The following is a 27,249-nucleotide window of genomic DNA, read 5'->3' as shown; positions in this document are numbered from 1 at the left end:
GGAGCAGTTTTGGCTGAGGGTGTTGTGGTGCTTCCCACTGTGGTCCTGGAGGTGCTGGCTGTGCTGGTGGCTGGTGTGGGCACTGTTGGTGTGGGTGTGACGATGATGGTGGTTGTGCCTTCAGTCTGAGGGGGAGAGGTCCTGGTGGTGGTTGCGATGACGGTCGTGCCTTCATTCGTTGGGCGTGTGGTGGTGGGGACAGCTGTGGTGCCAGTGGTGCTTCTTATTTTTGCTTCGGGAGTTGTGGAAGCAGTAGTGGATGATATTGTTGTTTGAATAGCAATAGTGGATAATATATTCGGAAGGGTTGCTGCTGTAGGGGTTTTCGTGCTGCCGGTGGTGGTTGTAGAGCTGCTAGCTGTGCTAGTGGCTCGGTTGGGCACTGTTGGTATGGATGTTGGGACAGTTGTACCTTGTGTTGGCAGGGCAGTAGTACTGGAGACAGCTGGCGTGCCAGCAGTGATTTTTGTTTTTGATTCAGGGAGAGTGGAGATGGTAATTGGTGGTGTTGGAGCCTGCGTTGTCATAGTGGAGGTTTCTGCTATAGGAGATGTGGTTTGGTAACCTGTTGTTGAGATTTGAGATGTCCTTGCTGTAACTGAAGTTTCAGTCACAGTAGTTGTTTTTTCGCTGTCATTTGGTGATGTTGTAGTTACTTCACTCTTTTGCATTTCAGTTCCTTGTTTTTGTGTTGTGGGTTTTATCTTTGTCTGTACTGTGAATTGTGTTGATTCTACAGCAGTAGTTGTTGTGAATTCTTTTGTGGTTATTGGTGTTGTAGATTGTATTTCAGAACATGGTATGTATCTGCAGCATGATATTCTGATTTCATAATTATAGCACAGCTTAGATTCTTGGTCCTGGTTGTTGCATATTAATCCTCTGCTTTGACTACACTCTATTGTTTGGTTAAGGTGGTTAATTTCTGTATCCGGGTGTTCTTTGGCTCTGCATTGAACACCATTAGGGTTTGTACACACACTGTATCCTTTTTCCTTGAGACTTTCAAATGTTTCATAATCTCCACTGTCCTCTTTGTTTTCAGGTTGAGTAGAATCATACCATTCTGACCAGGTACACACATTTTTCACACATACAGTTGTCACTGGTGTTGCAGTTGTCATTTCTGTAATTAAAAGGAGGAACCGTAAGTCTTGTCTGCTCTTATTAAAGAAAGTGCCAGGAAAAATTATTCATCTTCCATATATTTTTTGTTGTATATAATTTTTTATATAATGTACTATTTTAATTTTAGTGAACTTCCTTAAGCAGTCTTTAATTTCTAAAGTAGTTTTTGACCTTTTGTCTATATTATTATCATTATAGTGGTACTTTCTGTGACATCTATTAAAAAATTGTAGCTAAATAAAGCTAATCTGATATCCTTTGCATGGTACGTTAGTACTTAGATAATATAATCTCATGATTTCTATGTAGAGGAGGTTTTATTCTCCTTGCTATTATATCTGTATTTATTTACTCTTAACTGCATAACCATGCAGACTTTAAAATATTTTTACAGAATAATGACTTTTCTACTTATTTTAATATTATAACATGTAACACATTTATAAACCTGAAATATAATACATATATTTAACATATATGTATTTTGCATAAAGTGCATTATAATAGAGAATACACATAAAGTATATATGAAATACATAATCTAATAAGTATTTTCTAGTTTTTTTAATAAGGGTTTTTTTCATATTCTTAGCATTATGAAGATGACCACATGGAATAGACACGACTTGCTTCACATGAATGTTGCTTAATAGAAGACTTAAATTTGAATATTTAGTTCTTCCATACTTTTTTGCGAATATTTCTCAAAATTACTGAGAATTTGGTCACTATAATGAATTAACTGCAGGAATAAAATAGAAGTGTACTGTGGGAGTAGAACGAAACTGTTGATTTGGTTATTAAGTACAATTAGGAAAGGTTCTAAACAATGGTTATAAATAGTTTGAGCATTTCCTCAAACTAAATTTCTTATCTTCAGTTGGTAGTAATGTGCTCTGTAGTTTAAGAAATGGCAGCAATTGTCTTTCATGTTTTCAGAAGTTGGTCTAGAACTGCTTGTTTTTGTTAGCAAGGAAATGAGAAGATTCTCCAGGATGCAATTATTAATAAGCTCTATTATTTTTTTCCCCTGGAAAAATCATGGTGAAACAGTGGAGATTGGGTTTGTAAGAAATGCTGTACTCATTTCTACATCCTTATTATGGTCTTCTTTGGCAACTGAAGCTGCCAGGTGAATTGGTGGCTCCAGCAGAAGTCAACATTTTCAAGTAAAATTATATGCCATTAACTGATGAGAAGGTCCTCCCTTTCAGTTAATTTTCAGTCACTCACAGAAATTTTTCACTTATTTTAAAGATTATTCATGCATACCTGAAGTAGTAGTTGTAGGCTGACTTGTAGAAAATGTAAATGGAGTTGTTGTAAAAATGCCACATTTAAAGATGTTTCTGCTTATTGTTCCATTGACATCGCATGTTGCACTGAAACACCATCCAGTTCCATCCGTGGTGTTATAGATGAGTTCACCATATTTATAGCTATTTCCTTCATAAATGCAGTGGCAGGCTGTAATTCAGAAGAAGTTTATTGTCAGGAATCTATGAAAAGGTAATATCCATTATTTTATTTTCTTAATAATTTTTCTTAGCTGTCTTACCTTTATCATCAAACTTGCACTGTAAACCTTCTGATGTGCACTCACTGAAATAGAAAGCATAAAAACCCATATTTTTTGATTGTGATGTTCTTTGTTTAGTCATCATTCTGATAAATACTGGCATCAAAAGGCAAGGCACTTTATATGTGCTTATTCCTTTAGTGTCCAGTTGGTTTTGGCTTCTTTTTGGCCATCATTTTCCCAAATCTTTCTTTATATTAACCCCAAACTTATAAATAGAAGTGAAGTTAAATTTTACACAAAGCTACAGGTAGAAATCTTAAGGAAAACTTTCCTTATTTCCTTCATATCACTTTCCTTGCACTTACAATGTTTCTGTACTAAATAGCAGGCTAAAAAGGGAGAATCTAAGTACTCAAACGATATAAGTATGTAATAAAATACTTGGAAGTAGGTCACTATTAGATATCTTTAGTTCTGGCACAATGTTCTTCCTGCCACAGGAATGTGAAATAGAGAAAGCCTGGTCATAAAGGACTTCTTGTTCTTAATGTATCTTTATGCTGAGAATTTGCCATATAATCAGGAACAAAAGCAATAGAACATAAAATCATATAAAACCTTCTTACTAATGTAGTAAGAAAACCACCATTAGATAGTAAGGCATTATTTTTACACAGGCAGCATAGCCTAATCCTGTCATGTAAACGGAACATGCAATTTCCCACTTTCTTTTGATCGTTTTTCCTTGTATATGATGAGGCTGGTATGTTAAAGCTTACCATATATTACATTCATCTCGTTTATATATCTTTCCATCTTCATCATCATAACAGTCACAGAGACTAACACACTTCATCTGATCCTCATGGAAATATGGCTTGTCTGGTGGGCAGTTAGGGTAGCAGCCTGGAGGAAGGAAGGGGGCATGTACCAGGTAGAAAAGGTAAGAATGAAATACTGTCAACAGAAGTTTTATTTGTGTAGAATGCATTTTCAGGTCTTGTTTTTAATTGTCATAACATTTTTATTTATTTTTTTCAGTAACTCTAGTAAGTAATGCAGAGTACTAGCATCAGCAGAGCCCATCCACAAGGACTTAGTCTTAGAGATCTTTTTCACTCCAGTTTCCATACTCTGCCTCCGTTCATGTGGATATAATGATATTGAAGAGATTTGAATTGTGCAAATGCAGCTAATGGGGGAAATACACTCCATTAAAAACAATTAAAAATATAATAATATGTACCCTCTAAAAGGTACTTGCAGCTCTTTTTACCTTCTAAACCTGGCAAGTCATTGAGGCATTTTCCACTTGGGTTCCTACAGGTCTTCATACAGGAGGCTCCACAAGGCTTATAGTGCCATTCACATTCTCCTTGTTGATTGTAGTAATCACAGAACAGTGCTAAGGAGAAACAGAAAGTTGGACATGTTCAGAAAAAAAAAAAAGCGCAAATATCTTAAGCATGAAAAATCTACACAGTGAGATTCTAACCCACATATGTAAGATACTCACAGCATGTTTCAAGGACATCAGCAAGACACTGTACATTTAACTACACTTTTAGAAGAAGTGTTTATGACATAAAACTCACGACAAATTGATGGGCTTCTCCAGGCTACGCATACACCAACTTCACTGCATGCTTGGGCATAGGCAGCTACTGCTGTACAGAAGCAATCACAGTCTCCTCCAGTGTCACAGGCACAAGCATCTGTCACACAAGCTTGGTAATATTTTGCTGGTTCAACCTGTTAGTAAACAGAAGCGTGATACTATACATCTTGCCTTCTAAATTCTTTCTTAGCTTTGCTAGAATAATTTTCTTAAAATTGTAGTATCTCAGAAGGAAGGCCTACACCGGTAATTTCTTTTTCTTTTGTAAGACACTGTTGAATGCTAGAGCTGATGCCAAGTGACACATTCAAATCATATATTGACAGATTTTTAGACACCCAGACATGTGTTCTGGGGGAAGATTAGATTAATTTTCCTGAGAAATATTAGGCAATTGCACAGAGTTACCTGGCAGTGTTTGGTATGTACTTAGTGTCAGATAAAGGCTATGCTGATACTTCATTACTATGTTATTACTATGCTGAGCTTGTGTTCTGTACCCGGTATATGAGAAATTTTTATTCAAGTCAGGCTATAAGGAAATACATAGTAATTATGAAATTATTCTTTTGTAATATGTGGATAATTCTTATGAACTTAATGTCTTTTTATTTCTTACAGGTAGGGACTATAAATCTGTCCCACTCAGTGGGATTCAGATTGAAGTTTTTCTGACACTATCTGAAGTGAAACATGCTAATAAGTGAGACATGCATGTTAAAACATATGAGGATAGCACCTTCAGTGACATACAGACTTAGTTTTCACACAATAAACTTCTGCCCTGGTAATACCTGAGAGTGACAGGCAGCAAAGACGTTGCTGTTGATGATGCTACACTGCTTCTCTGACCAGGACTTTCGGTAAGGGTTGGTAGAACATGGGTCCTTGATGTCGTTAGCATCAGGACATGTAGAGGATACTTTCCAGCTGTTTCCAAACTCTAGGACATTCTCTACTACAGATTGACTCCTTGTAGTAAAGTCATTGATGCTGTTGCCATCATAATTTCCACAGAGGCCACAGATCTGGCCCTGCAAAAGGAAGTAAATAAAATAATAATGGGTGTGAGAAAACTTGAAACAACATCTGAGACTGAAATAGTACTTGAAATGCAGCTCTTGGAATGATGCCATTAATGGTGCCATTCCTTTCTATCAGTCCTGAACATCTTCATGCTCTGTTTCCTCAGCAACAGATCATGACCACTAAGGCTAAAAGGATACTGCTCTTGACTTTTCTTCTTTGAAATCTGAACAATAAAACCATCTTTGTCATTGTAACCTTCTGCTTTGACAAGAAAATGAGGACTCAGCTGATTAAGATTTACACTTAAGCCTTGTTTTATACAATAGATGCACATATAAAAAAACCAGCCTTATAAAGCTGTCATAAGTATTATCAGTTCAGCCACATGATCTACTCATTGTGTCTTTACTACTAAGACTGCTAACAGGTATAAAAAGAAATAACATTTTCCTTGCACATCCAGAGATATCCCTCATTCTAAATGTATGGACCTGTACAACTGTGATAGGCTGCAATAGATGCTATGCTTTCTCTATGAATCTAAGGTGCATACTTTCCATATTACTACTATTTTTGTAAAATGCCAGTGGGTGAGGCAGGAAAAGAACCTATGGTACTGAAGCAAGTTGGTATATCTAGATCTAAATTGCGTTTTATTTTTATACCTAATTTAAATGTCACTGTGGTATACAATAAGATAGCAAACTCCTTATTTACTACAGTTTTTAGTACTTATGTATCATAAGCTAGGCAAATGAGTATGACAATGGGAATGCATTTTCCTTAGCACCTGTGTAGTTACAAGCTTGAAAAATATGTGGTAGCATACAAGAGGCTTTCACTCAAAATATTCACTCATAATACACTTCCTTGTTCCTAAAGTATGACAATTTGACTTTTGTGTCAATGAGAATAGGAAATAATGGATTACTTTCAAGATCAAGACTACTCAGTTGATTTATACACATGTAGTTATGTAATTTTAATAAGGTCTGATAACCTTTACCAAGGTTCAGTGGGTAATTTTAACAAAGTCAAGTCCAAAATAGTGGTCTGCCAACTCAAGTTCTGTCAGGCCAAATAGGCACTGAAAGCTGCCTTCAGAGCTCAGAACAGCAGAAGGACATCATAGCTTCCTGAGGTACCAGAGGAATGGAAAACAACATGGGATGTCTTGCAGCAATGCTAAAGACATCACCTGTTCGGGATCTTGGCAGGGTCTCAACAAAATTCACACTCAGACAAATCTGGACTGTATATTGCCATTTAAGTGCTAGTTCCACACCTTAAAATCAGGGCTGAGCTTGATGAAGATGCTGGTTTTCTTGTCCCACATGAGGATCAGTCCGCTTGTGGTCTCAATTACCAAGTACATACCCATATAGCGGATTGTATATGGCACCTCATCGTTTTGTCCTCTCTTTACTACACTGACATGTTCTTCACCAAGTATCAGTTCATAGCTCTGAAACAGGACGAAAAGTTGATTAGAAATGAGCTCAGTAGCTTTCAAACCTGGTTTTCTGCTTTTAAGAGTACTATGAATAGTTTATATAATGAAAACAAATCAGCAAAATTATATAGCTCAAAACTATATTGCTCAGATCTTTGGTTCTTGGAAATGTGGTAAAAGATATTTTAAATGGCATAGGCCTAAAAAGGGTCTTTTGACCATCATGGAGGAACTACATTGCATAGAATAAAAGAATATTCTGACACAATAGGCTAACTTTCTGTTAAAAACTATTTTTCCATAGTTTTACCAAGAGTGGTATACAATAATGTGGGAAATGGAAAATATAGAAAGCTGGAAGCTCTACCAAATATTTCACTTGCATCTAATGTAAACCTAACTTAATAGTTGAATTGCTTTTTAAAATATTTTCCAACTTCCTTGAAGCAATGGATACCTAGGCTTCTCCTAAGCCTTAATAGATACAGAACAAAACTGGTCTATATGCCAAACCTTATTACCTCTAAGAAGACTTTGATGGATTTTGAGCAAGTTGTCCCAGCGTTGCCACAAGGAATATTTTCAGTGACAACCCTGAAGGTTCCGTTGGCTGAGCCACAATGGTCCTGGGTAGAGAATAACATTTAAAAATATATTATTTTTACAGACACCATCAAGATTACCTCACACTTGTTATTGTTAACTATCAGTACCTGCACTAGTGTGTATTCACAATTTCCATTGAAGCTGAAGGTTTTGTCATCAAAGGTATTATAATGACCATCTCCATAAATAGCACAAGTGCCCAGACACTGATTTTTGGTACATTCCCACTTCCTATTCTTGCATACACTAGAAAAGAGAATAAAATATATTAATAATAGAACAACTCACTGTTTTGAGTAGACATACCCCAGCAATCAGTGTTTGTTTGGCAACTCACCCCTGGTATATGTTATATTGATTATGGAGTTAAAGTCGTCTTTTACATTTTTCATGTAAAGAATTAAAACAAAGTTCTGTTCTGGTACTCTGAATACATTAACTGCAAAACAAGATACTTAATGAACCCTGTAGTCCTAAATGTTTCTTCCCATTCTGTGCTTTGGCCATCTGATACAGATCAGAAGGCAACCTGGTCATGCTGTGTAATCCAAAACAAGAAGATCCATCAACTGATTAAATGTGCAATCCAAATCTTTCATCACTGCTGTACTATTTTAAGATCTTTAGAAAGACAAATGAGGGAACCAGGAATGTTACTTCCACAGATGTATTTACCAGGTGTTACAGTCAGAGTTGATCTTTTCCCCAGGCTGATACATGGCTTCATTGTGAATGCAAGGACATTCATCTTCAGGAATACAACCACCATTTCCATCTAACACAAGCCCATTTGGGCACATGCAGCCAGATGTACATTGTGAGCTATACTGGAAAAGACAAGAGAAAGACATAATTTCAGAATGAAATAATCACATTAAGAAAAGGAAGATTAAATTATCATAAAATGTCTTTATATGTTCTTTTTGCTGCCCAGGTTAAATGGTAGAGAACTATAAAGTACTTCTAGGACAACAGAACAAAAAGGAAGTTATTAGCCATTGAATTAATAGAATATAAATCTGTTAAAGATAAATGTTTTATGTATGCTAATTCTCATTGTTCTTGTGGAATCTGTGAAATTTAAAATACATTGGATCTTGCACTTTGTAGTGGGTGATTTGTGATTGAATGGACTTTTAAAAAGAAAAGTAAGTAAAGTCTTTTTCTGGTTTGGTTGAGCTACACTGAAATTGTTTATCTGATATGATACTTATTTATGAAATGCCATGTGGCCACCAAGAACCTAGGTGGAGTAATATTATTAGATGTGCAAGAAGTTCACAAATGCAGCAGGATATGAGAAAGAATAATTTCTCCTAGACAGTTTTTAGCCACTAATTTTCTCCTACAGATGTCAAATGTGTGATAGAGCCCTAGATTTTTCACTACTGGTTCCAGTTACCTGCAGTAGCTGAAGTCAGGTAAACACTAATCTCAAGATCTAATTTGGATGTTACTTTATTATATTTTGATCTAAGGGTCCCAGTGCTGATGCTTCATAACATTGTTTTAGGCTTTTGCTATGAGAATAAAGTATCCGTGTTGTAGATGTTGAGTAGATCCAATGGATCAATTACTTTAGCAATAAGAGCACAGACAAAGCATGGAAGCACCATTCAGCCATGATATACTTACACACTGCATATCCAGAGTCTGGCAACTTTTTTGACATTCTGCTCCAGTTTTTCCTGCAGTGGTGTTTCTACAGTCAAAGTAGACCATGGGAGATTCACAGACTAGAGGAAGGAAAGTGAGAATAGTAAAGAAATGGCACAGAGTTTATTCCACAGTTGTAGCCACTAAAACCATCTAAAAATTCTTCGGAAATTCCCTATTTCAGTTAGTAGAGATTGTTGTCCCTATTCAATCTGTTGATTAGATACACTTCAGAGCACTGAATTCTCAGGAAAATAACTCCACATTATTTCAGAAAAAAAAAGTCTTTATGTAAAAAGAGGTCTTATGATTAATGTAGGCACATTCCTGCCTTTTATGATAACTATTGCTCTATAACTAAATGAGAAATACTTCTATTAAAAATCCATTAAGAAGAATCAATTCTATGAACTATCCTCTGCAAAATCTGACAAAGAGAAAAAATAAGTGGAAGATTATTTTCACCTGGAGTTGGATTCGGTGCTCCAATGCAATTCAGTCTTCCCTGGACACAAGAGCTGTGAGAAAGGAAAAAACATATTCCAAAATGCTGTTTTGCAGTCTCAGGAAAAAATTTCCCTTAATAACACTACACGTGCTGCTTCCATATGATATCCATTATTGCTTAACAGGAAAATTCATAGGTTGTGATGAGTATACATCTCTGCTTGTTATTTACATTCTCATAAGATCTCTCCTTGCTGGTATTGTCATAAATTTATACTTGAAAAATTATGGAATTAAATAAAAAATGCCCATAAATATAGTTGCTCTATCCATCTAGAAATATCATAGAAACATATGGATTGGAAAAGACCCTTAAGATGGAGTCCAACCAGCACTGCCAAGTCCACCACTAAACCATGTCCCTAAGTGCCACATCTGCATGTCTTTAAATACCTCCATGGATGGTGACTCAACCACTTCCCTGGGCAGCCTGTTGCAATGCTTTACAGCTCTTTCAGTGCAGAAATTTTTAACATCCAATCTCAAGCTCCCCCGTGTACCTTGAGGCCATTTCCTCATGTCCCCTATCACTTGTTACTTGGGAGAAGAGGCAGACCCCCACCTTGCTACAACCTCCTTTCAGATAGTTGTGCAGAGTGATAAGGTGCCCCGAGTCTCCTTGTCTCCAGGCTAAACTTCCCAGCTTCCCCAGCCGTGCCTCATAAGACTTGTGCTCCAGACCCTTCACCAGGTTTGTTGCCCTCTCTGGACTTACTCCACCACCTTAATGTCTTTCTTGCAGTGAGGGGTCCAAAACTAAACACAGGATTTGAGGTGCACTCTCACCAATGCCCAGTACAGACGGACGATCACTGCCTTAGTGTCAAAGTACAGGTAGTCAACATCCACAACCTTTCCCTCATCCACTAAGTGGGTCACCTGGTCATAGAGGGAGATCAGGTTGGGCAAACAGCACATGCCTTCCCTAAACCTATGCTAGCCGGGCCTGATCCCCAGGTTGTCCCGTATGTGTCACATGATGGCATTCAAGGGGATCTGTTCCATAATCTTCCTTAGCACCAAGGTCAGGCTGACAGGCCTGTAGTTCACCAGATCCTCCTTCTGGCCTTTATTGTAGGTGGGCAGCACATTTGCCAACCTCCAGTGAACTGGGACCTCACTGGTTAGCCAGGACTGCTGACAAATGATTGCAAGTGGCTCAGTGAGCACTTCCACCAGCTCCCTCAGTACCCTTGGATGGACCCCACAAGCATAGGTTTCTGTGTTTTTAAGTGATGTAAGAAGCAACTAATGATTTTACTTTTCATTGTACTGGCTTCATTCTGCTTCTGTCCCTGTCTTGCAGCTCAGGGGAATATGTACCATTCGTAAAAGTTGAAACTGAAAGAACTTAAAGCTGAAGAAATTCAAGAGAAGAGCGCTGTATTGAAATTCAGGAGACAGGATGAAACCATCTTAAATGTAACAGATTTTAATGAGAAACTAGGTATGCTGCTACTGCTTGAATGTTTTTCAAAAGATTCACTTACCATACTTGCCCATTTTCATGGACAACTTCTCCAAATGGTATGGGAGATCCTCTGTAGTAGCAGGGGCATTCAGTAGCAGGCACACATTTGCCACTCTCATCCATGTAGGTTCCGTTTACGCAGGTGCAGCCGTCAACTGGGACAAACTTAATGTTGCATGTGACATCAGGCTCACTCAGAGACCGACAAGTGGGTGGACAGGAAGAGATGGTATAGCTGTAGCTTAGGGATTTGGGACATGAGGTGGTGTATTTTGCTTGAGAGAGGAAAATAAAATAGCTTGTTAATTCTAGATGGTAAATTCTCATGGGAAAAAACCCAACATAGGCAGTAGAAATAACATGTAAACAATACTGTGCATGTCTGCTTATGTTGCATCTTTCATGTAAATGTATTTCTGAATACTTCCAGAGTTAGATCTGAAAAGCTACAGTACATGTGGAGTAACTGATGCCTGCAAAGAAGAAAATAATTTTTCAAATGAAGGTTCAGAAGGTTCAGAAATCTCCATTTGGAGTTGCCATTCATTGCCAAGACTCCTAAACTCCTTGAAGTATGAGACAAGATGTCTCCCTGAATGTCTTCTGGTGTGCTGAAAACAGACAAGCTGGATGAGCAGAGCCTTGCATGCAGCTTCAAAGACCTCTCATTTGCAAGCAGTATTATAAGTACTGTTATGCTAATATGTCACATTTTCTCTACAATAACTTGTGACAAAGCTGTAGTGCAACTCAAAGTGCAACCTGTTCAGAAACAGGTGGAGGCACTTTCGTAACAGCAGTCCCTTTCCCAGTCAAGCTATGTCTCCCATCTGTTCTTATTCACTCTTGCTAACAACGGATTGATTCTAAGGGGACAGTAAAGAATCACTTCCAGGAGTGCACTTAACAAAATTCCTTCCTCAACAGTTACTAATTTGTCTAGAAATGAGTAGAAAATAATCTCTGATCAGCAGTTTTTATTGATGTGTGTTCTTAGGAAATGGGGTAGTTAAGAGTACTTACTGCAGACATCAGTCCTCCATCCCTGCAGCTGGATTCCTTTTGCAGCACAAGCTCTCACATAGGAAGACAGGGCTGCACACAGACAGTCCTCACTATTTTCACAGTTACATGTGTCAAACATGCAGTTCTAAGAATGGAGAGAGAAATAAAGTCTCGACACTGCTAATATGATCAATCTAAAAAAACCAATGAACATTATCTTTCCGGTCTCACTCCCTAATCCTTCTTCAGATATGCTTACTCACAGACCCCAGTAACATAGCTTTTATCACTGTCTAGTCTTTGTCTAAGTTTCCTGGCAGGAGAGAATGCAGGTAATGGAAGTTCAGTTCGTGTCTGCAGTTATTACTAGGAAATAGTGGTCTTCAAGTCTGTTATACATTTAACAGCTTCATGGTCCTCTGAAACACATTCATGGATATGCTGCACAATAGCATACAAAGCTCTATTCACAGCATGCAGTTCAGACACATCCTTTCACTGGTGTCTGTACCTGGATGACTTCTAATGAGAAGAAAGATTTGCAACATATTGATAACAGAATTATGACTATTAGGTAATGGGCATTCTGTGCCAAGTGGCTATTAATGAGATACCAGGCTGATGAGATGACAATTCACTGATACACAAACAAGCATTTGACATGCGTTTACATAGGCTTTCTGCTATAAGTGTCAAACCTTCCAGGAGTAAATACCTGCCTTTTCATTTGCAAACAGGTCAGGATCTTGAAGCCAAGACTGACAATTGAAATAAGGTAATGTTACAACACAAACAGAAACACATGTTGAAAGAAGGAAGTGCTGCAGTACAGAAATTAAGATATAGGCATTGCATAAGACATGTCTGGAACAGTCCTTTTCTGGTAGCTAATTGTAATGATTCCATTTCTATTGTTTCTAAAGGGAAAAACAATCTAACAAAGTACCGTGTGGTAAACAGCGGGATTCACTGCATAGTGGCAATCAGCAAAAGGTCCTGTGCTGTTAGTTAGCAGTCCACACCAATACTGAGCGTATTTTTCTGTGAAAAGAAGAAACAATACAAATGCACATTACTCTTTGTATTTCATTAGTCACAAAACCACACTGCCCTGGTCTATGAAGCCAGTTCTGACACTTTGTTAAATTTCTCCTTCTCTGTCTTTTTTTTTTTTTTTTTTCACTCAGCTTGTGGTCTAAGGTTCCTATAACCAAAGAAGAGGACTTGCTGAAGGGGATGAATAAAAGGTTTCACCCTACAGTTTTCTTCAGCTGTGTTTCTCTGACTCTTCTTTTATTTTGTTACTTATCTTCAGTGCTTTCATTTTTGAATATTTGTTTCTGATTTCAGATGCATGTTTTTACCAAATATGTAAATCTTTATTTTTTATCTTTGCTTTCCAACTGATGTGTTTTCCTTAGGGATGAGCAAACAGAAGAAAAAAGCAAACTAGAAAAAATTCTAAGAAGCACGCACCATTATCAATGCTGAGTGCACAAGGGTTCTCAAAACTCTGCTGGATATTGGGGCATGAAGCCTGAGTTTTCCATGTATTAGCAAATGCTGTTGCTGTTCCTTCAATTATTCCACTTATGACCTTGAAGTCATCAGTTTGGATATTATTGAAGTTTCCACAGAGACCTGTTGAAAAGCAGTGAGAAGTTTATACTGCTCATATTACACAAAAGGCATTAATCAAGATGTTCTTATATTTCATTCACTTACCACAAGTCTGGTCTTTGAAAATAGGATCCAGTCGCACAAACACTTGCATTATAGGTATGAACTGGATTTCAAGGTGGACTCCAAAGTTTGTCTGCATGATCATGAAGAATGATGAAGGTCTGAACATGGTGACATTAGCTACACATGAAAAACAAAATGATCACTCTCAGGATGAGGTCAAATGCTGAAAACCTGACACTGTTCTTCTTGAATTTCTATCACAATTGTTGCAAATTCTGAGGTGAAATAAAGCCAATCTTTATGAAAATTAATCAGAAATATAAATCAAAATTTATTGTTCAAAATCTACTTGCAGCTACCAAGTTATTAGCTTTACTTCCTTCCAGAACATAAGCCGTTAGAGATTACTACTTCAAAGAGAATAAGTAGGAAAAACTGTATGGCACTGAGAATTAAAAAGAATATTTCTGTTTCTAAGCTTGTACAGAATACATTGGAGCCCTCACTCTGCTGGAGCAGGAAAATAAGGAGATCTGGAGGTCAGAGATATCGCATGGAATCATTAGTTACTGAAACAAAGCAAAATTCAGATTTCTTTCTAAGCAAGTGTGAGCACAGGGGTAGTAGTTAAAAAAAAGAGGTAAGAGAGGTAAAAAGATGTCTTCTGCATTTCATTTTGGGCAGTAAGAAAGAAGTAAACCTGAGAGAGATCAAATCAGGAGACTGTAAATGCTGTTTACTACTATTTAAACTCTTGCCTATGCTTGTACTGTCTCTCATTTCTTTATGACACCAAACATTTCACTTTATTTCAAAAGCACTTGTATTATTCACTGTTGTAGAGAAAAAAAAAATACCTGCTGACATGGGCAGCTGGGTGTAGATTGAGTTCACAAACACACTACGATCAGGTCTGACCTCAATGACCTATTAAGGAAGGGGAAAAAAGGCAACTGTGTGAATCAGACTGGTTTGGGTTGGGAAGGACCTTTAAAGGTCTTCTAGTTCTAACCTCCCTGCTATAGGCAGGGACACCTTCCATTAGACCAGGTTGCTCAAAGCCCCATCCAACCTGGTCTTGAATACTTCCACGGATGGGACATCCACAACTTCTCTGGGAAACCTGTTCCAGTTTTTCACCATCCCCGTGAGGAATTTCTTCCTTATATCTAATTAAACCTGCCCTCTTTCAGTTTGAAGCCACTCCCAAAAAATCACAAAGTGATTGTTCTATGTGCCCTAGTAAGAAGTCCCTCTCCAGCTTTCTTGTAGGCCCCCTTTAGGGACTGGAAGGTGCTCTAAGATCTCCCCAGAGCCTTCTCCTCCCCAGGCTGAACAACTCCAGCTCTCTCAGCTTGTCCTCATAGGAGATGGTCTCCAGCCCTCTGATTGTCTTTGTGGCCCTCCTCTGGACCCGTTACAACACGTCCATGTTCTTCTTAGGCTGGGAGCCCCAGAGCCGGATGCACCACCCCAGATGGGGTCTCACCATAGTGGAGTCAAGGGGCAAATCACCTTCCTTGACCTAGTGGCCACACTGCTTTTAATGCAGCCCAGGCTGGCTTTCTGGGCTGCCAACAATGTGTGAAGAATAACTATAATCCAAAGAGTAATAATGGTGATATTAATTAAACAGATATTCAATAAAAAAGGTAGGTCTTTGTGATTTCACCTCCTCCCTGTTTCTACCTTGTCCCTTTACTAATTTTCCCTGCTGCAAAAGAATAACTTTTAAAGTGATTTTCTCAGTTTTTTAGGGGATTGCATCATCTAGTTTTGTTTGAACACATCTTAGTTATGAATTACATCCCTTACTGTTGTAATTGTAGTTACTAACCTTAAAACTCGTGGGTTTTTTCTATCTAATTAGGAGAGAAAATAACTTTTTTCTGCTTTGTGTGTACAATGTGTTTCTTAATGAAATTCCACAAAGCCAAATTTATGGCTGATCTGATTTTCACAACAAAATCAGTTTCTTTTCACTTGATTAAAATTAATATGTAGTCATTGTATATGTTGAACATTTGACAAAGAAATGCGGCTCCCTGACTGATTAAGACCTAGTTACTTTTCTCTCCATATTTTTATATGCTTATTTTGCATTCTTACAGTTTGTCCTTTGTTCATGTTGAGGGTCACTGTCTTTAAGCATGTCTCAGTGTCTGTTAGGCCACATTTGCGTAGGTCTACCAAGATGGTGAATGTTTCATCTTTGCAGTCCTGAAAAAAAATGCCAGCAGTTATTCATGAAAGTCTAATTACAGTAGCTTTCCCTGTAAAATCTTCTCTCAACTCTGGGAAAATATTTCTGTTTCTGAAGAAGATACACACTCTCACAAATCCCTGACCCTCTTTGGCTGAAGATTCAATTCTGCCCTGTTGTAATGACTAAAACCAAGAAAACTAAAATCTGTATTTTATTGATTATATCCATATGGATATCAAGATGGTTATCTGTATTCATATTTGGTGTTTTTATTCATGCCAACTTCTGATGTTTGATTCAATTCTACTGTAACTCTCATCTTTCTGTAGACGCTATCTATATTAGACAAAAATTTCAGATAAAACATGTCTCAGGTGAACAGTAACATACAACATTTTATTTCATTTTACTGAATTGTGCAGGTGAGGAAAAAGGAAAGCAAAAAACAAATGGAAAAAGCCCCTAAAAGATCAAAATATTTCACACATGCCTGTAATTAAATATTTTAATTATCGTTAACTTCTAATTTTTCTACTTCCTTTAAAAATGTTCAAAACCAAAATTAAATGTATCAGGTAACTTGAACTGATTTTCTCTATTTGAACTTCACAGAAATGAAACACATTTTGGTTTAAAATCCTAAATTTAATTTTTTTAAGAACCGTTGGTGTAATTTTTCAGACTGATACCATCTGGCCAAATGCCATATAATAGAGTAACATGACAAAAATTATGCAACTCCGTAAGAAAGCTGGATTAATCATACTGAAGAATGTATACTAAGCAAATTCTTTAAAAAGACAATGTTCTTCAATTACTCTATCACAGAACTGGAAATTTTCCAGTGAACACTGTATATAGTTGCATGACATCCTACTAGTTAAATGATGATTGTCATTTGAATGGCAGCATAGTAAACATCTGGCTAAGTGGTAGGTAATTTAATGTCTGCATGTCAAAAGTGCTAAGCCGCAGAAGTGTTGAGATCACGTTTTCTTTCTATAAATGTATGAGGCTTTATGACCTACTAATGTCTGAGTCCCACCTTAGAAAGGACGTAGGTGCAGTCTCCGTGGTGATCATAACGTTTTTTGTCATATGTGGAAATGTGTGAACCTCCCTCTACTGAACATATTCCTGGGCATGACATGTCTTGGCAGCTCCACTGGCCTCCATTGCAGGTACTGGAAGAATAAAGTTAGCTGAAATCAGTAACAGTGGCCCAGAGTAACAGTGGTGTTAGGTTCAGCTGGTTTGCTATTGCTTTTCCCTTCAGGCTGTAGTTTGACACATAGTGAATCTAGACTTAAGACTTTCCAAAACATTGTGAACTTGTGATGGAATGACTCTGGTAACCATTCACCTTGCTTATTTAATTGTTTTCTATCTTTGGACAGGTGAACTCTCCAAAACAGGTATTGGATAAAAAATTGTTTGGTTTTTTTCAGCTAACATAAAGCACAATGACAAATTGAAATATCTTTTGTGGGGGTTTTTGTTTTGTTTTCTTTTTTTTTTTTTAATATAATTGTATCATAAACTAATAAATAAGGAAATGTAATTTCTCATTTACTCCTGATGCAGGTTGTGTCTGTCTTCTAAGGTGATGTGATAGTGCACAGGTATAAGATTAATAATTGTGAAATGGCAGTTATATTATGTCATCCCTTGCTTTCTCCAGAGAAAATAAATATTTGCAAATACATTAATGACTGCAACTTCATTCCTCTTAGAGAAATCCAAATGTTTGAACAAAATAAACAAAGAGGAAACATTTTAATTGACTGATGAGAAATCTAAACATTGTAAATCCTTGCTTTGATCACCATGAGTTAGAGTGCAAAGCAAGTTATGGCTGTTGCTAAATAAAACAAACAATGTTCTTTAGGGGTATTTTGAAACTGTAGTGGTCAGTTAAATACATATGTCAATTACCAATGATGCAATGGCATATAATAAACTATTAAACTCATTAAATTTATGAGAGGAAATAGTGAGTTAGAAAAGCAACAAAGGTTACCAGGTCTGGCACGGCTCTGAAAAAGAAGCTCCTGTAGCGTAGGTGTTGCCATTGTAAATACAGGAGCACTGCTGCTGGGGAATGCAGCCAGAATTGTTGATGTCATCAAATACAGTCCCTAGATTAAAAAAAAAAAAAAAAAAAAAGACAAAACCTTGATGAATTAAAGAGGCATTTCCTATACACCTGTTTGTTTATTACAAATCCTTAAAATCATCTTAGAGGCAGATCTACAGCTGTTGTGAATGGATATACCAATGCTGAGGACAGCATGACTATGTCAGTTTGCTCAGGGAAGGATTTGGCTTTTGTATTCTTAAATTCCACCTGCTCTGAAAGAGGGACTTATTGTAGCACAGGTGGCTGGTTGAAAGACTTGTCTTGATCTGTTTGCTGTTCTTTTTTCCTGCTTTCTAAATATTGCACATGTCTTGGCAATTAATTCAGGTATCTTTTCTCAGCTGAGACATGACAAATGCTTTTCACTTGCAGCTGTGAAAAATGCAAATACATGAGATTTAAAGCCCACATGGAACCTGCCCAAATTCTACAGGTAAGCTATTGTTCTTTGAGATCAGAGATGTATTTTAGAACTTGCCTGGGGGGCAGAAACAACCATCAATACAGTGTTCTTCACAAAACTGAGATCGTTCAGGATTTGTGCATGTATCAGCACAGGGGGAGTTGCACTCCTCGTACTGCATGTTGTAAGGACACTTCTTGGCTGAAATTTAAAAAGGAAGAAAGATTGATGTTTTTTCAGTCAAAAGTATTTCTAGTTCACTATATATGTAAATATATATATCCATTTAAGGTTTCCAACTACATAAAAAAGCGCACCAAACTGCAGATTGACTACCAGCTCTCAAAATTTGCAAGTTTAATCACCTAGATCCCTATTTTACTGTTGAGATGTGCATTCCATGAGTAGTGTAGAACTGGCTCAGTGACTGGATTTCTAGGGACAGCAAGGTAATGACCCCAGAAAGTCAGCAAGGTCTGTCTTTCTACTGAAGGCTCCCTTCCCACAAACACCTGTATCGCTAGCGAAATGTAAGATTTAATTCCTAAAACTTTAGCATATTTTCATTTTCTGATACCATCCTCTGGGCAAGTAGTACCTTATGGGCTTTTGTTTTGGAGCAAATGCAGGTGACAGTATAAACAGCTACCCTGCAATAATCAGGTATGTGTTTAAATCAGTGCAAACTCCTCACTACCAAGCAAGAGGAGATAAATAAGTGCTTAACCAGCTAAACACCTGTGAAGACCCAATCACTTAATAATTGAGAACAAGAAATGCTGTAGCCACCATGAGAAAAGGAGAGAAACATGAATACAAGCAAGCAAGCTTGTCTCATTTTTTATTCTTGTTTCTCCTTTATTTGCTTCATTTACTGTCCCATTTAATTAAATTACACTTCAACTTCCATTAGTATCCATGTAAGTGTTTATAGTGTTTAATCCAGTGTGCATTAAAATCCTTAGCTTTTTTAAGTCTTCATGCTGGAACTTGTACATCAGAATCCTCTGAAGAATACAATCTTGAATGGCCTGTAACTTTTCAGGCATCCTCAGCATCATTTGAGAGCTTGTTGTTTGTTACTGAGTATGAAGTAAGGCTGTCTCCAGTGATACTTACAGCACAGTTTTGAGGTTCTCCAGTTCAGGGGCTGCCCACCAGCATGAGCACACTGCCGGGAGTATTCAGCAAAGGTGTCACAAATACATGAGGCGTTTTTAGATTCTTCAGAGCGGCACAAGTCATCTTGGCAAGCTGTAATGTACTCTCTAACATCAACAAGGTCATTACATTCTGCAAATGCAGAGCTGGTCAATGTTTTCTGGCATATGTCATCCTTTGGAGAAAAAAAAGTAAAGAACATCCAGTAAATGCAAAGAAGCTTTTTTTTTTTTGTATTTTTAGTTTATGTAATTATTATTTAATAGAATCTTATAGCCCTCTTTAAGTTACGGTCGCCTGAGGGCTTTTCCTGTTGACCTGTCTGAAGCTGTAGAAGGGAACAGATAAATTTGAAAGAAAAATACAAGAATAGTAAAAAGATCCTTACAAGATTATCAGAGCAATTAGATGGCAGGGTAGAAGTGGGGTCTTCACAGTGTTCTGTTGGCCCATCCATTTTGTGCATATTTCCAAATTGCAAGGCAGACATCCTAATATCTGTAGAAAAGAAGTTTAATAATGGAGGTTGGGGGGTTTTGTTCAGTGCAATTGCCTGTTATTTTTTTCTTCTCTAAAGAATTCAGCTCAAGACTGGACAAGGCAGTTAGTTCCCTTAAGTCTTTTAATGTGATCATCACCTCTTCCAAAGGAAGCAATGACTCAATTTACCTTGCACAGCACCCTGGAAAAAGTAAACATTAGAAAACAATTCTCAGCCTACTGTGTCTAGATGCACACCAAGATTTTTACTAGAAAAATAACAAACTCTTTCCAGATTATATTGAGTCCATGTAGGGAAGAGAAAAAAAAAATCTAAATAGGGGTTTGAAAAACAGAGCCTGGTGTAAGACAAGGTTTAGGAAAACGCTCAAACTGGGGATTGTTTAAAAAGATAAAGATAAGATCTTACAAAGATTATGCATTTCAGCAGGGAAATGTGGATATACCAATTTTAAGACAGAACTGAAACAAGAAATGTACTGTTTACAAAATTCAATTGCCTTTTGTTTTATTGAATATATTTCTTAATTATTTATCTTATTGGTGAAAATCTCGATCATTTTTATGGAGTTAGCTAATTAGATATACCAAAATGGTGTACAACAATGGCATGCAAGAAATATGCAATCAGTTGTTAGCACCAGTACTATATTTACACTTAAAGTATTAAATCACATGATCTGTACTACATATCTTTAAACAGAGATTGAATCATATGTTCTGAGTAAACAATTTAACAGGATAGGAAAGAGGAATGCTGATGATGTCAGAGATAAAATAATACAAAACAAAAAAAGCATGTTGGAGACCCTGCAAGCCAATTTTTTTGTTTAAAAAACTTACTGTTTGAAAAGAATTCATTGTAAATTGGAAGGCCATTGAAGTCCCCGCAAAGTCCACAAGTCTGATTGGCGTATTTCTCATTCAATTCCAGCTAAAATGACGGATAGTAAGTTCATAGAAGTTAGTATAAACATTCTAAAATATATTCAAGACCGCAGAAAAGACTTGCACCTGCTGCCTCTAAGTATTTTTTGTCAGATCTGTGGTATTTTATTTAGCAACTTAGTTCAAACCTAGAGGATAGAATAAAGAGCTGGCCTGGATCTGACCTTCGAGGTGGAGTCTAATCTATTGATGCTATTGACACAGACTTCAGTTTTCACTATAGTATCTATACTGCTCTCAGCCTCTTTCTATTAATTCTTCAGGAAGAAAATCAAATCCTCAGCAAAAATGAAGTCCTAGGAGAGTGAAATTCTGCTAGAAATATATATATTTGAAGGGGTAATTAGGCCCTATAACAATACCAATAGCTAATTATATAGAAAGTGATTTTTCATCCTATTTTACTCAGACATCTGCTATCCACTAGGTATAAATCCATGTAATTTTCTTTCGGACTACTTGGATGCAAGCCTATCTTTACTAGGAAATAATTGTTCAACAGTATGAGAGAAGAGGGCAGTAGTAACCCCCTAAAGAGATAGGTACTGGCCTAATGAAAGATTAGCTCTAATCTCTGAAGGTGTAGAGAGGTCCAGGAATAGTTCTTACCAGGATGCTGTCATCTTCATTCCATAATAACACGACACCAATTTTGCTGCCAACTTTCACGTAAATGCTGCTTTTCTCTATGATAATGCCAGATTGACTGTATGGCAGCTGAACTCTGGGAAAAGGCAGAAAAAATGCTAGTTAATTTCTGATCCAGATGTTTAATAAGCTTGTGGTATCCAGCATCTGTAGGATTCTAAAATAATGTCTTTTTTTTTTTTTTTAAGAAAAGCAATTGAAAAATAAGATGGTCCAACACTATCAAATATAGATCTAAATTTGGATCAACTTCTCAGGATTTTTCATCCAAATTTTATTTTTGAGGTAATATTTCAAGGAAAGATTGATTTTCTGTGATAGGAATTTATAGCATTTTATTTGTTATTTATGTTGGTAAAATTGTCAGATTTATTGAAGAACACATAATTGTTTCTTCCCAAATACACCAAAGTACTTGGTAAGTTTGAAAAAAAGTCTGTGGTTACCAAACAAGTGTTATGAATAAACTTACCTATTGCTGTTGATCATGACAGCACCCTTTGTTAGTTCAGCAACTACACCTTCAAGCTTCATGGTGATACGGTTGATTGTTGGAGCATTTGCCACCACTTCACGCCTAATCTGGATGTTGAAGTCCTCATAGGCAGCGTTGCAATGGGAGGCAAAAACATAATTACAGAGCCCAGGGAAGTAGAATATGTCTCCATCAAAGGTCTTGAAGTGGAAGTTGCCCCATGTGCTGCATACACGGCCATTGTGAGCAGGATTTGAGGCTGTGAATTAAAACTAGATGTTAAAGAATGAATTAAAATTCCCAGTATTAGCATGGTGAAAATCAGCTTCTCCAAGGCTTCATTTGTATATTGAACAGTTTTTGCCTGCCTACCTCCATTTGTAATTTTCTACCTATACATTATAATACTTTGTATTCCTTCATCGATCACCCTATATCTGTTACTCCTATGCCCCATAAATGGTTATTGTTATGTTCAGTTAGATCTTAATTAGTTACCCACATTTCAACTAAGATGACAGTTTAGTATTATGTTTCTTAATCACCCTGTTTCTCCTCTTAACTAACAATGACTTGCTTTACCAGTGTCTTTCCCCCTTTGCATTAGATTCTCTGTCTATATCCCCTAAAACTGAACATTAGCTGAATACATTCCTTTCCTTTACTTACGTGTTACTATTAGATTTGTCAGCATTGATGGGATGATGTTCAACTTGGCTGAAACTGTGAGAGAAGCTAGGAAAAAAAAAAGAAAGAAAACAAAAACTAGTACAATAATACCAAAATTTGCAACTAGGATAGACCTAGAAAGGACTAGACAGATCCAATGAGACAATGTTATGCCTGTTTTATTTTCCACAGGCCATGGGTCAGGTTAAAAGTGCATACTAAAATTCAAACTCAGAATAGTTAAATCATAAAATATTGCTTTCAGCTGTGATGATCTGCATTTTCTACATTTTAATTTTGACTATTTTACAAAACTCTGTGTTGCATTAGGAAGGCAGAAATTCACAGCTCTGCATATTGGAGTGCTTCAGACACACTGAACAATACAAAGGGCTAAGCTGTACAAAATTAGCATCCTATTGGTACAAAAGTGTAGTTGCCTTCTTATTATACCTCCTCTTTCTAAGGAGGGAATAAAAACCTTAATTATCACATTTGCTCTTTGTTTTATATTTTTCTGTTAGGGGGCTGAAAACCCTTTGAAATGACCAGAAATTGGTTGTACAGGCTGGTCACAAATCATTACATGGTGAAAATCAATGATGATAGACTTTTTGATTTCCCAACATCAGCCACTTATTTTACAGCAGACTAAAGTGGTCTCATTTCCTTGTTTATAAGGAACCAAACATCCTGCATATATATTTCACTTTGATTTTTATATATACATGTTCATGCACATATGCATACCGCCTCTACAAACACACATCTGTTTTCTTAGTTAACTATGATTATACAAATATAACCATACTCCATGTGTGTGTAGTAGTTGGTGTATAATAAATCTACTACTATTCTTAGAGAGAGAGAGAGAGAGAGAGGGGCTTGTTAATACATATTTCTCTTTATTTGACACTACTGACAATATGCTAAGAAGGTTTTTTTAGGCATTTTTAGTATTTAGTATAGATGTAGTAAATAAGTACAAATATACAGTATAAATAAACGTACCGTTTTGGTTTTGTAGAAGACCCCCAGAGAATTTGCCTCCTATTTGGATTCCAATCTGACCTCCTGTGAAAAAATTGTAAAAAGCATATTAAGAGTAATGTCCTGTATCTGTCCTGTATCTGAACTTCTAAAGCAAATCATTTAGACCCAAATACATCTCTGTAAAATGAAGGGGAGAGTCAATTATCACATCAGAAAAAATGAAACAGGCTCAAAGAAGATGGTTCAAACTCACTTTTCTGTGCAGAAAACCTTACAGCATCATGCTGTAAGTCTATTTGACCAAGGGTTCTTGCTACCCCACCTGAGGCAAAGACTTTTGAGAGATGACAAACTCTGACCTGAATGCTTTGAAGTCTAGAAAAAGACTGACTCTGACCTCCCGGATTGGTGCTCTAAGCTCTTGTATTTTATGAGTAAATATGGCAGGCATTTTCTGTAAAAGTTGAAGGGCTACAACTTTATTTTGTGAAGGATTGAATACAGTCAGCATGCGATAACTGTGCTTGGAACATATTGACTAACATGTACCTACAACCTGCCAACTCTAAATCCTCACAGGATTTAAGCGATGAAATGACTAATATCTGAATCCTTATCTGGATTATGTGAATGAGTACTGTAGGTGTCTAGAGAATTTCTCAGTCAAAGCAGGACTGCTTGTGTAATTTAGCCCTAAATTAAGCCTTTTTTCTCCTTATACAATGGGCGAGAAGAGTTGCCTGACTTAGAACTGGATCCATAAGAACCATATCACTGAACTGGAAGTCAAATCTGTGGAAGAGAGGGAAATGCCATAAAACCCAGTTGCCTTTGGTGCTTACGTTCCTTTCTGAGCATTTTCTCCACTGAAGAACCTCAGCCCATGTACCTCTATGAAAGCTGAACAATTATCTTTGCCTTTAAAAGAACTGGATCAGGAGCACCTTTTTTAAAAAAATTATTTTTCTAATATAACTTCATCAACAATGTAAGCAGATTTAGTGTTTGATCCCAGAGCTGAGGAAGAATGCCTGCTTGAAGGAATTCAAGCCCCCACTCCAAAAGAGGACTCCAAGAGACTTCTGGCTTTGGAAGAGAGGGTTCTGGGCAGCCCCACCATAGCTTGAAGTTGCTGCAGTGTCTGCAGTTTCTTTCAGCTCTAGGCTTTTAATTCTTTTCTGTTTAACTTTACGTGTGACCGCTTGTGATGTACAGAGAAGTAACGCAGGACAGAGCTTAACCATTTGCCATTTCTTGCTCGGTTTTGTGTATCATAGATAATAACAGTAAGTAAAGGCATTCATAGCATTATAATGATACTTATCAGGTGAGAGAAATACCTCTTTAAGTCTCAATAATAGGACAAAGTTTGCTCTCACACAACACATCTCTAAGAATCTCAGCAGGTACAGAATCATAGAGGGTTTGTTTATTCTAGCGTGGGAACCTTTGTAACAGAACAAAACAGTATATACATGTATTTTGGTCTGTTAATTTTTCTCAAGGAAAGGCTTTTGTTTACTTAGCAAATACATAATTCCCAAGGAAATTCTAGCTGCATTGATTTATTCAGCAATTACACAATGTCACGTTGTTGACTATTATAAAAATAAGTGTCTCTCAGTTGTAAGAATAGTTAAGATAATTTACTATTTGATAATTTAGAAACTAACGTAATTATTAAGAATATTTGGATGCGTCTTGCTAAGCCTATATTCAGCTCCCAATCCACATGTGCAATTATTGTTATGATCAATTTATAGAAGTTAATATAAAGGCAGGCACAAAATGTTTGAGGAGATGGCATGGGATAGGACCAGTGTTCTTTAGTCAGGACATTGGACAATATTTTCAATGTGATTCAAATAAAGAGGTGTTTGCTGGACACTGTCTAACCATCACTCATTTTTCAAAGCATCTTAGCAGATTAGCACTGCACAGGAGAAATAACTTTCTTGTTCAATGAATGGCTGAAGATGCTTTTGACTGACATTGCATAACTCTAAATATAAGTTTATACCCTACATGACTTGTATTTTCAAGTACAATACAAATCAACTTGCCAGTATTTTAGCATTTATTGCACAAACTATAAAGCAGCCTAAAATTATACTTGCACTTCTCAATGTTTTGAAAATTATATGCAAGATAAATCTACATAGGCACTCCACAGATTTAAAAATGTTAGCTGACAGGGCAGAAATTACTGTACATGAATGGGACTGACTTGTCAAGCTTGTACTCATGCAAGTAGTTTCAATTTGAATGATTCCATTGACTTAACAGGATTACCCATGTTAGTAAAAACTGCCAAGACCAGCCCTGATGGATATAATATTGACAGGAGAAAACAAAACCATACGAAATGATGGACTGTATGTGTCAGATAAATCTCCCCGTCCTGCGCATACTCAATATCTGTAATTTATATATAAATATAAAGGCACAATTAGTTACTAAAAATCCTTGCCATATGAATATTTATTCCTAGTCTCTTTTGCAAAAGAAGTTACAAGAAACCTTGAGGAATCTGGTATTACCCCCTGGTAGGTGATAAAATACTGGAAAAGATTGACCAGTGGTCTGATCTAGCAACTGAAAAATGCAGTGTTTTAGATTTAAAAAACCCCATTCATAATGAATCCTAATAAAAAATGCAACAGGAATAAAATGCTTTTGTAAGGCATAAGCGATACTGAAAACCCAACATTTTAAGACATGAATAATGGTTCTTTTGGATTTGATCTTCAAGGCTACTTTCAAAACGTAGTTAAATACAGAAATTTGAGGCAATAATAAATTAACTCAGTCCAGTTAATAGACAGACATTAAATGTTCAATGAAAACATATAAAGAAATCTTGTTTAAATGCCACCATCTGTTAAATGAATCAATGTGTGTAGTTGTTTAAAATATATTACTAGATCTAAACAGAGTATTTTTTCTTTTCCCAGTAAAAAAGACAACTTCTTACCTATCTGATGGACAAAGCACAGTGCTAATAGGAAAGCCCATTCTGGTAACGACATCCCCCTGCCAAACCCCATCTTGAGTGGAGTTTGGCACAAGGATGTTGGGTCTAAAGTTGATCAGGACCAGTAGTTCACCTGTGCTTTGTCATTCTTATATAGTAGGTGACTTTGGCTTCGGTCCCAGATTGATTCAGAGAGTGCAGAAAGGTGGGGTTTGGGGGATTTTAGCAAATGAACAGGTAAACAGAGGATGCTCTTCCTTCCTCAGAAACTGGCCAATGGTATTTGCGTTTTGGGAGGAGTAAATACATTTACGTACGCATACTTTGTTAAGGTTCGTTCTAATAAAGAAACATAACATGATCGCAAATAAAACACAACTCCTCCTCCACACATAGCAGGTCCTGGAACAAATTTAATTTGGTGTTGCTTTACAGTTACGCAGATGGCAT

General features: G+C 36.9%; 2 protein-coding genes across 2 annotated transcripts in view; both read right to left on the bottom strand.

Annotated features, from left to right (window-relative positions):
- Positions 1-527, bottom strand: part of LOC108493306 (mucin-5B-like) — a 2,181-nt gene extending 1,654 nt beyond the window's left edge. Inside the window, exon 1 of the mRNA XM_017806584.1 lies at positions 413-527. Within this exon, the coding sequence (XP_017662073.1) occupies positions 413-527 (115 nt within the window). The remainder of the gene's footprint in view (positions 1-412) is intronic.
- Positions 528-3,408: 2,881 nt separating this feature from the next.
- Positions 3,409-26,854, bottom strand: LOC108493295 (mucin-5AC-like). The gene is made up of 28 exons (XM_017806573.1): positions 26,800-26,854; positions 23,844-23,906; positions 22,833-22,898; positions 22,161-22,422; positions 21,650-21,764; positions 20,936-21,026; positions 19,980-20,089; positions 19,550-19,766; positions 18,506-18,631; positions 17,908-18,025; positions 16,933-17,071; positions 15,791-15,901; positions 14,539-14,608; positions 13,721-13,858; positions 13,472-13,636; positions 12,942-13,036; positions 12,014-12,140; positions 11,010-11,265; positions 9,478-9,530; positions 8,992-9,092; positions 8,032-8,183; positions 7,464-7,602; positions 7,272-7,376; positions 6,583-6,762; positions 5,063-5,302; positions 4,246-4,402; positions 3,927-4,055; positions 3,409-3,556 (listed from the first exon to the last, which is right to left on the bottom strand). Exons 1-28 carry the CDS (start codon positions 26,852-26,854, stop codon positions 3,426-3,428), a joined length of 3,711 nt encoding a protein of 1,236 aa, XP_017662062.1. The 3' UTR covers positions 3,409-3,425.
- Between the last annotated feature and the right edge of the window lie 395 nt (positions 26,855-27,249).

Source organism: Lepidothrix coronata, unplaced genomic scaffold (genome assembly GCF_001604755.1).
Source record: "Lepidothrix coronata isolate B3197 unplaced genomic scaffold, Lepidothrix_coronata-1.0 Scaffold1, whole genome shotgun sequence".
NCBI lineage: Eukaryota > Metazoa > Chordata > Aves > Passeriformes > Pipridae > Lepidothrix > Lepidothrix coronata.
Note: the sequence above shows the minus strand (reverse complement) of the source record. Positions and strands in the feature narration are given on the sequence as shown.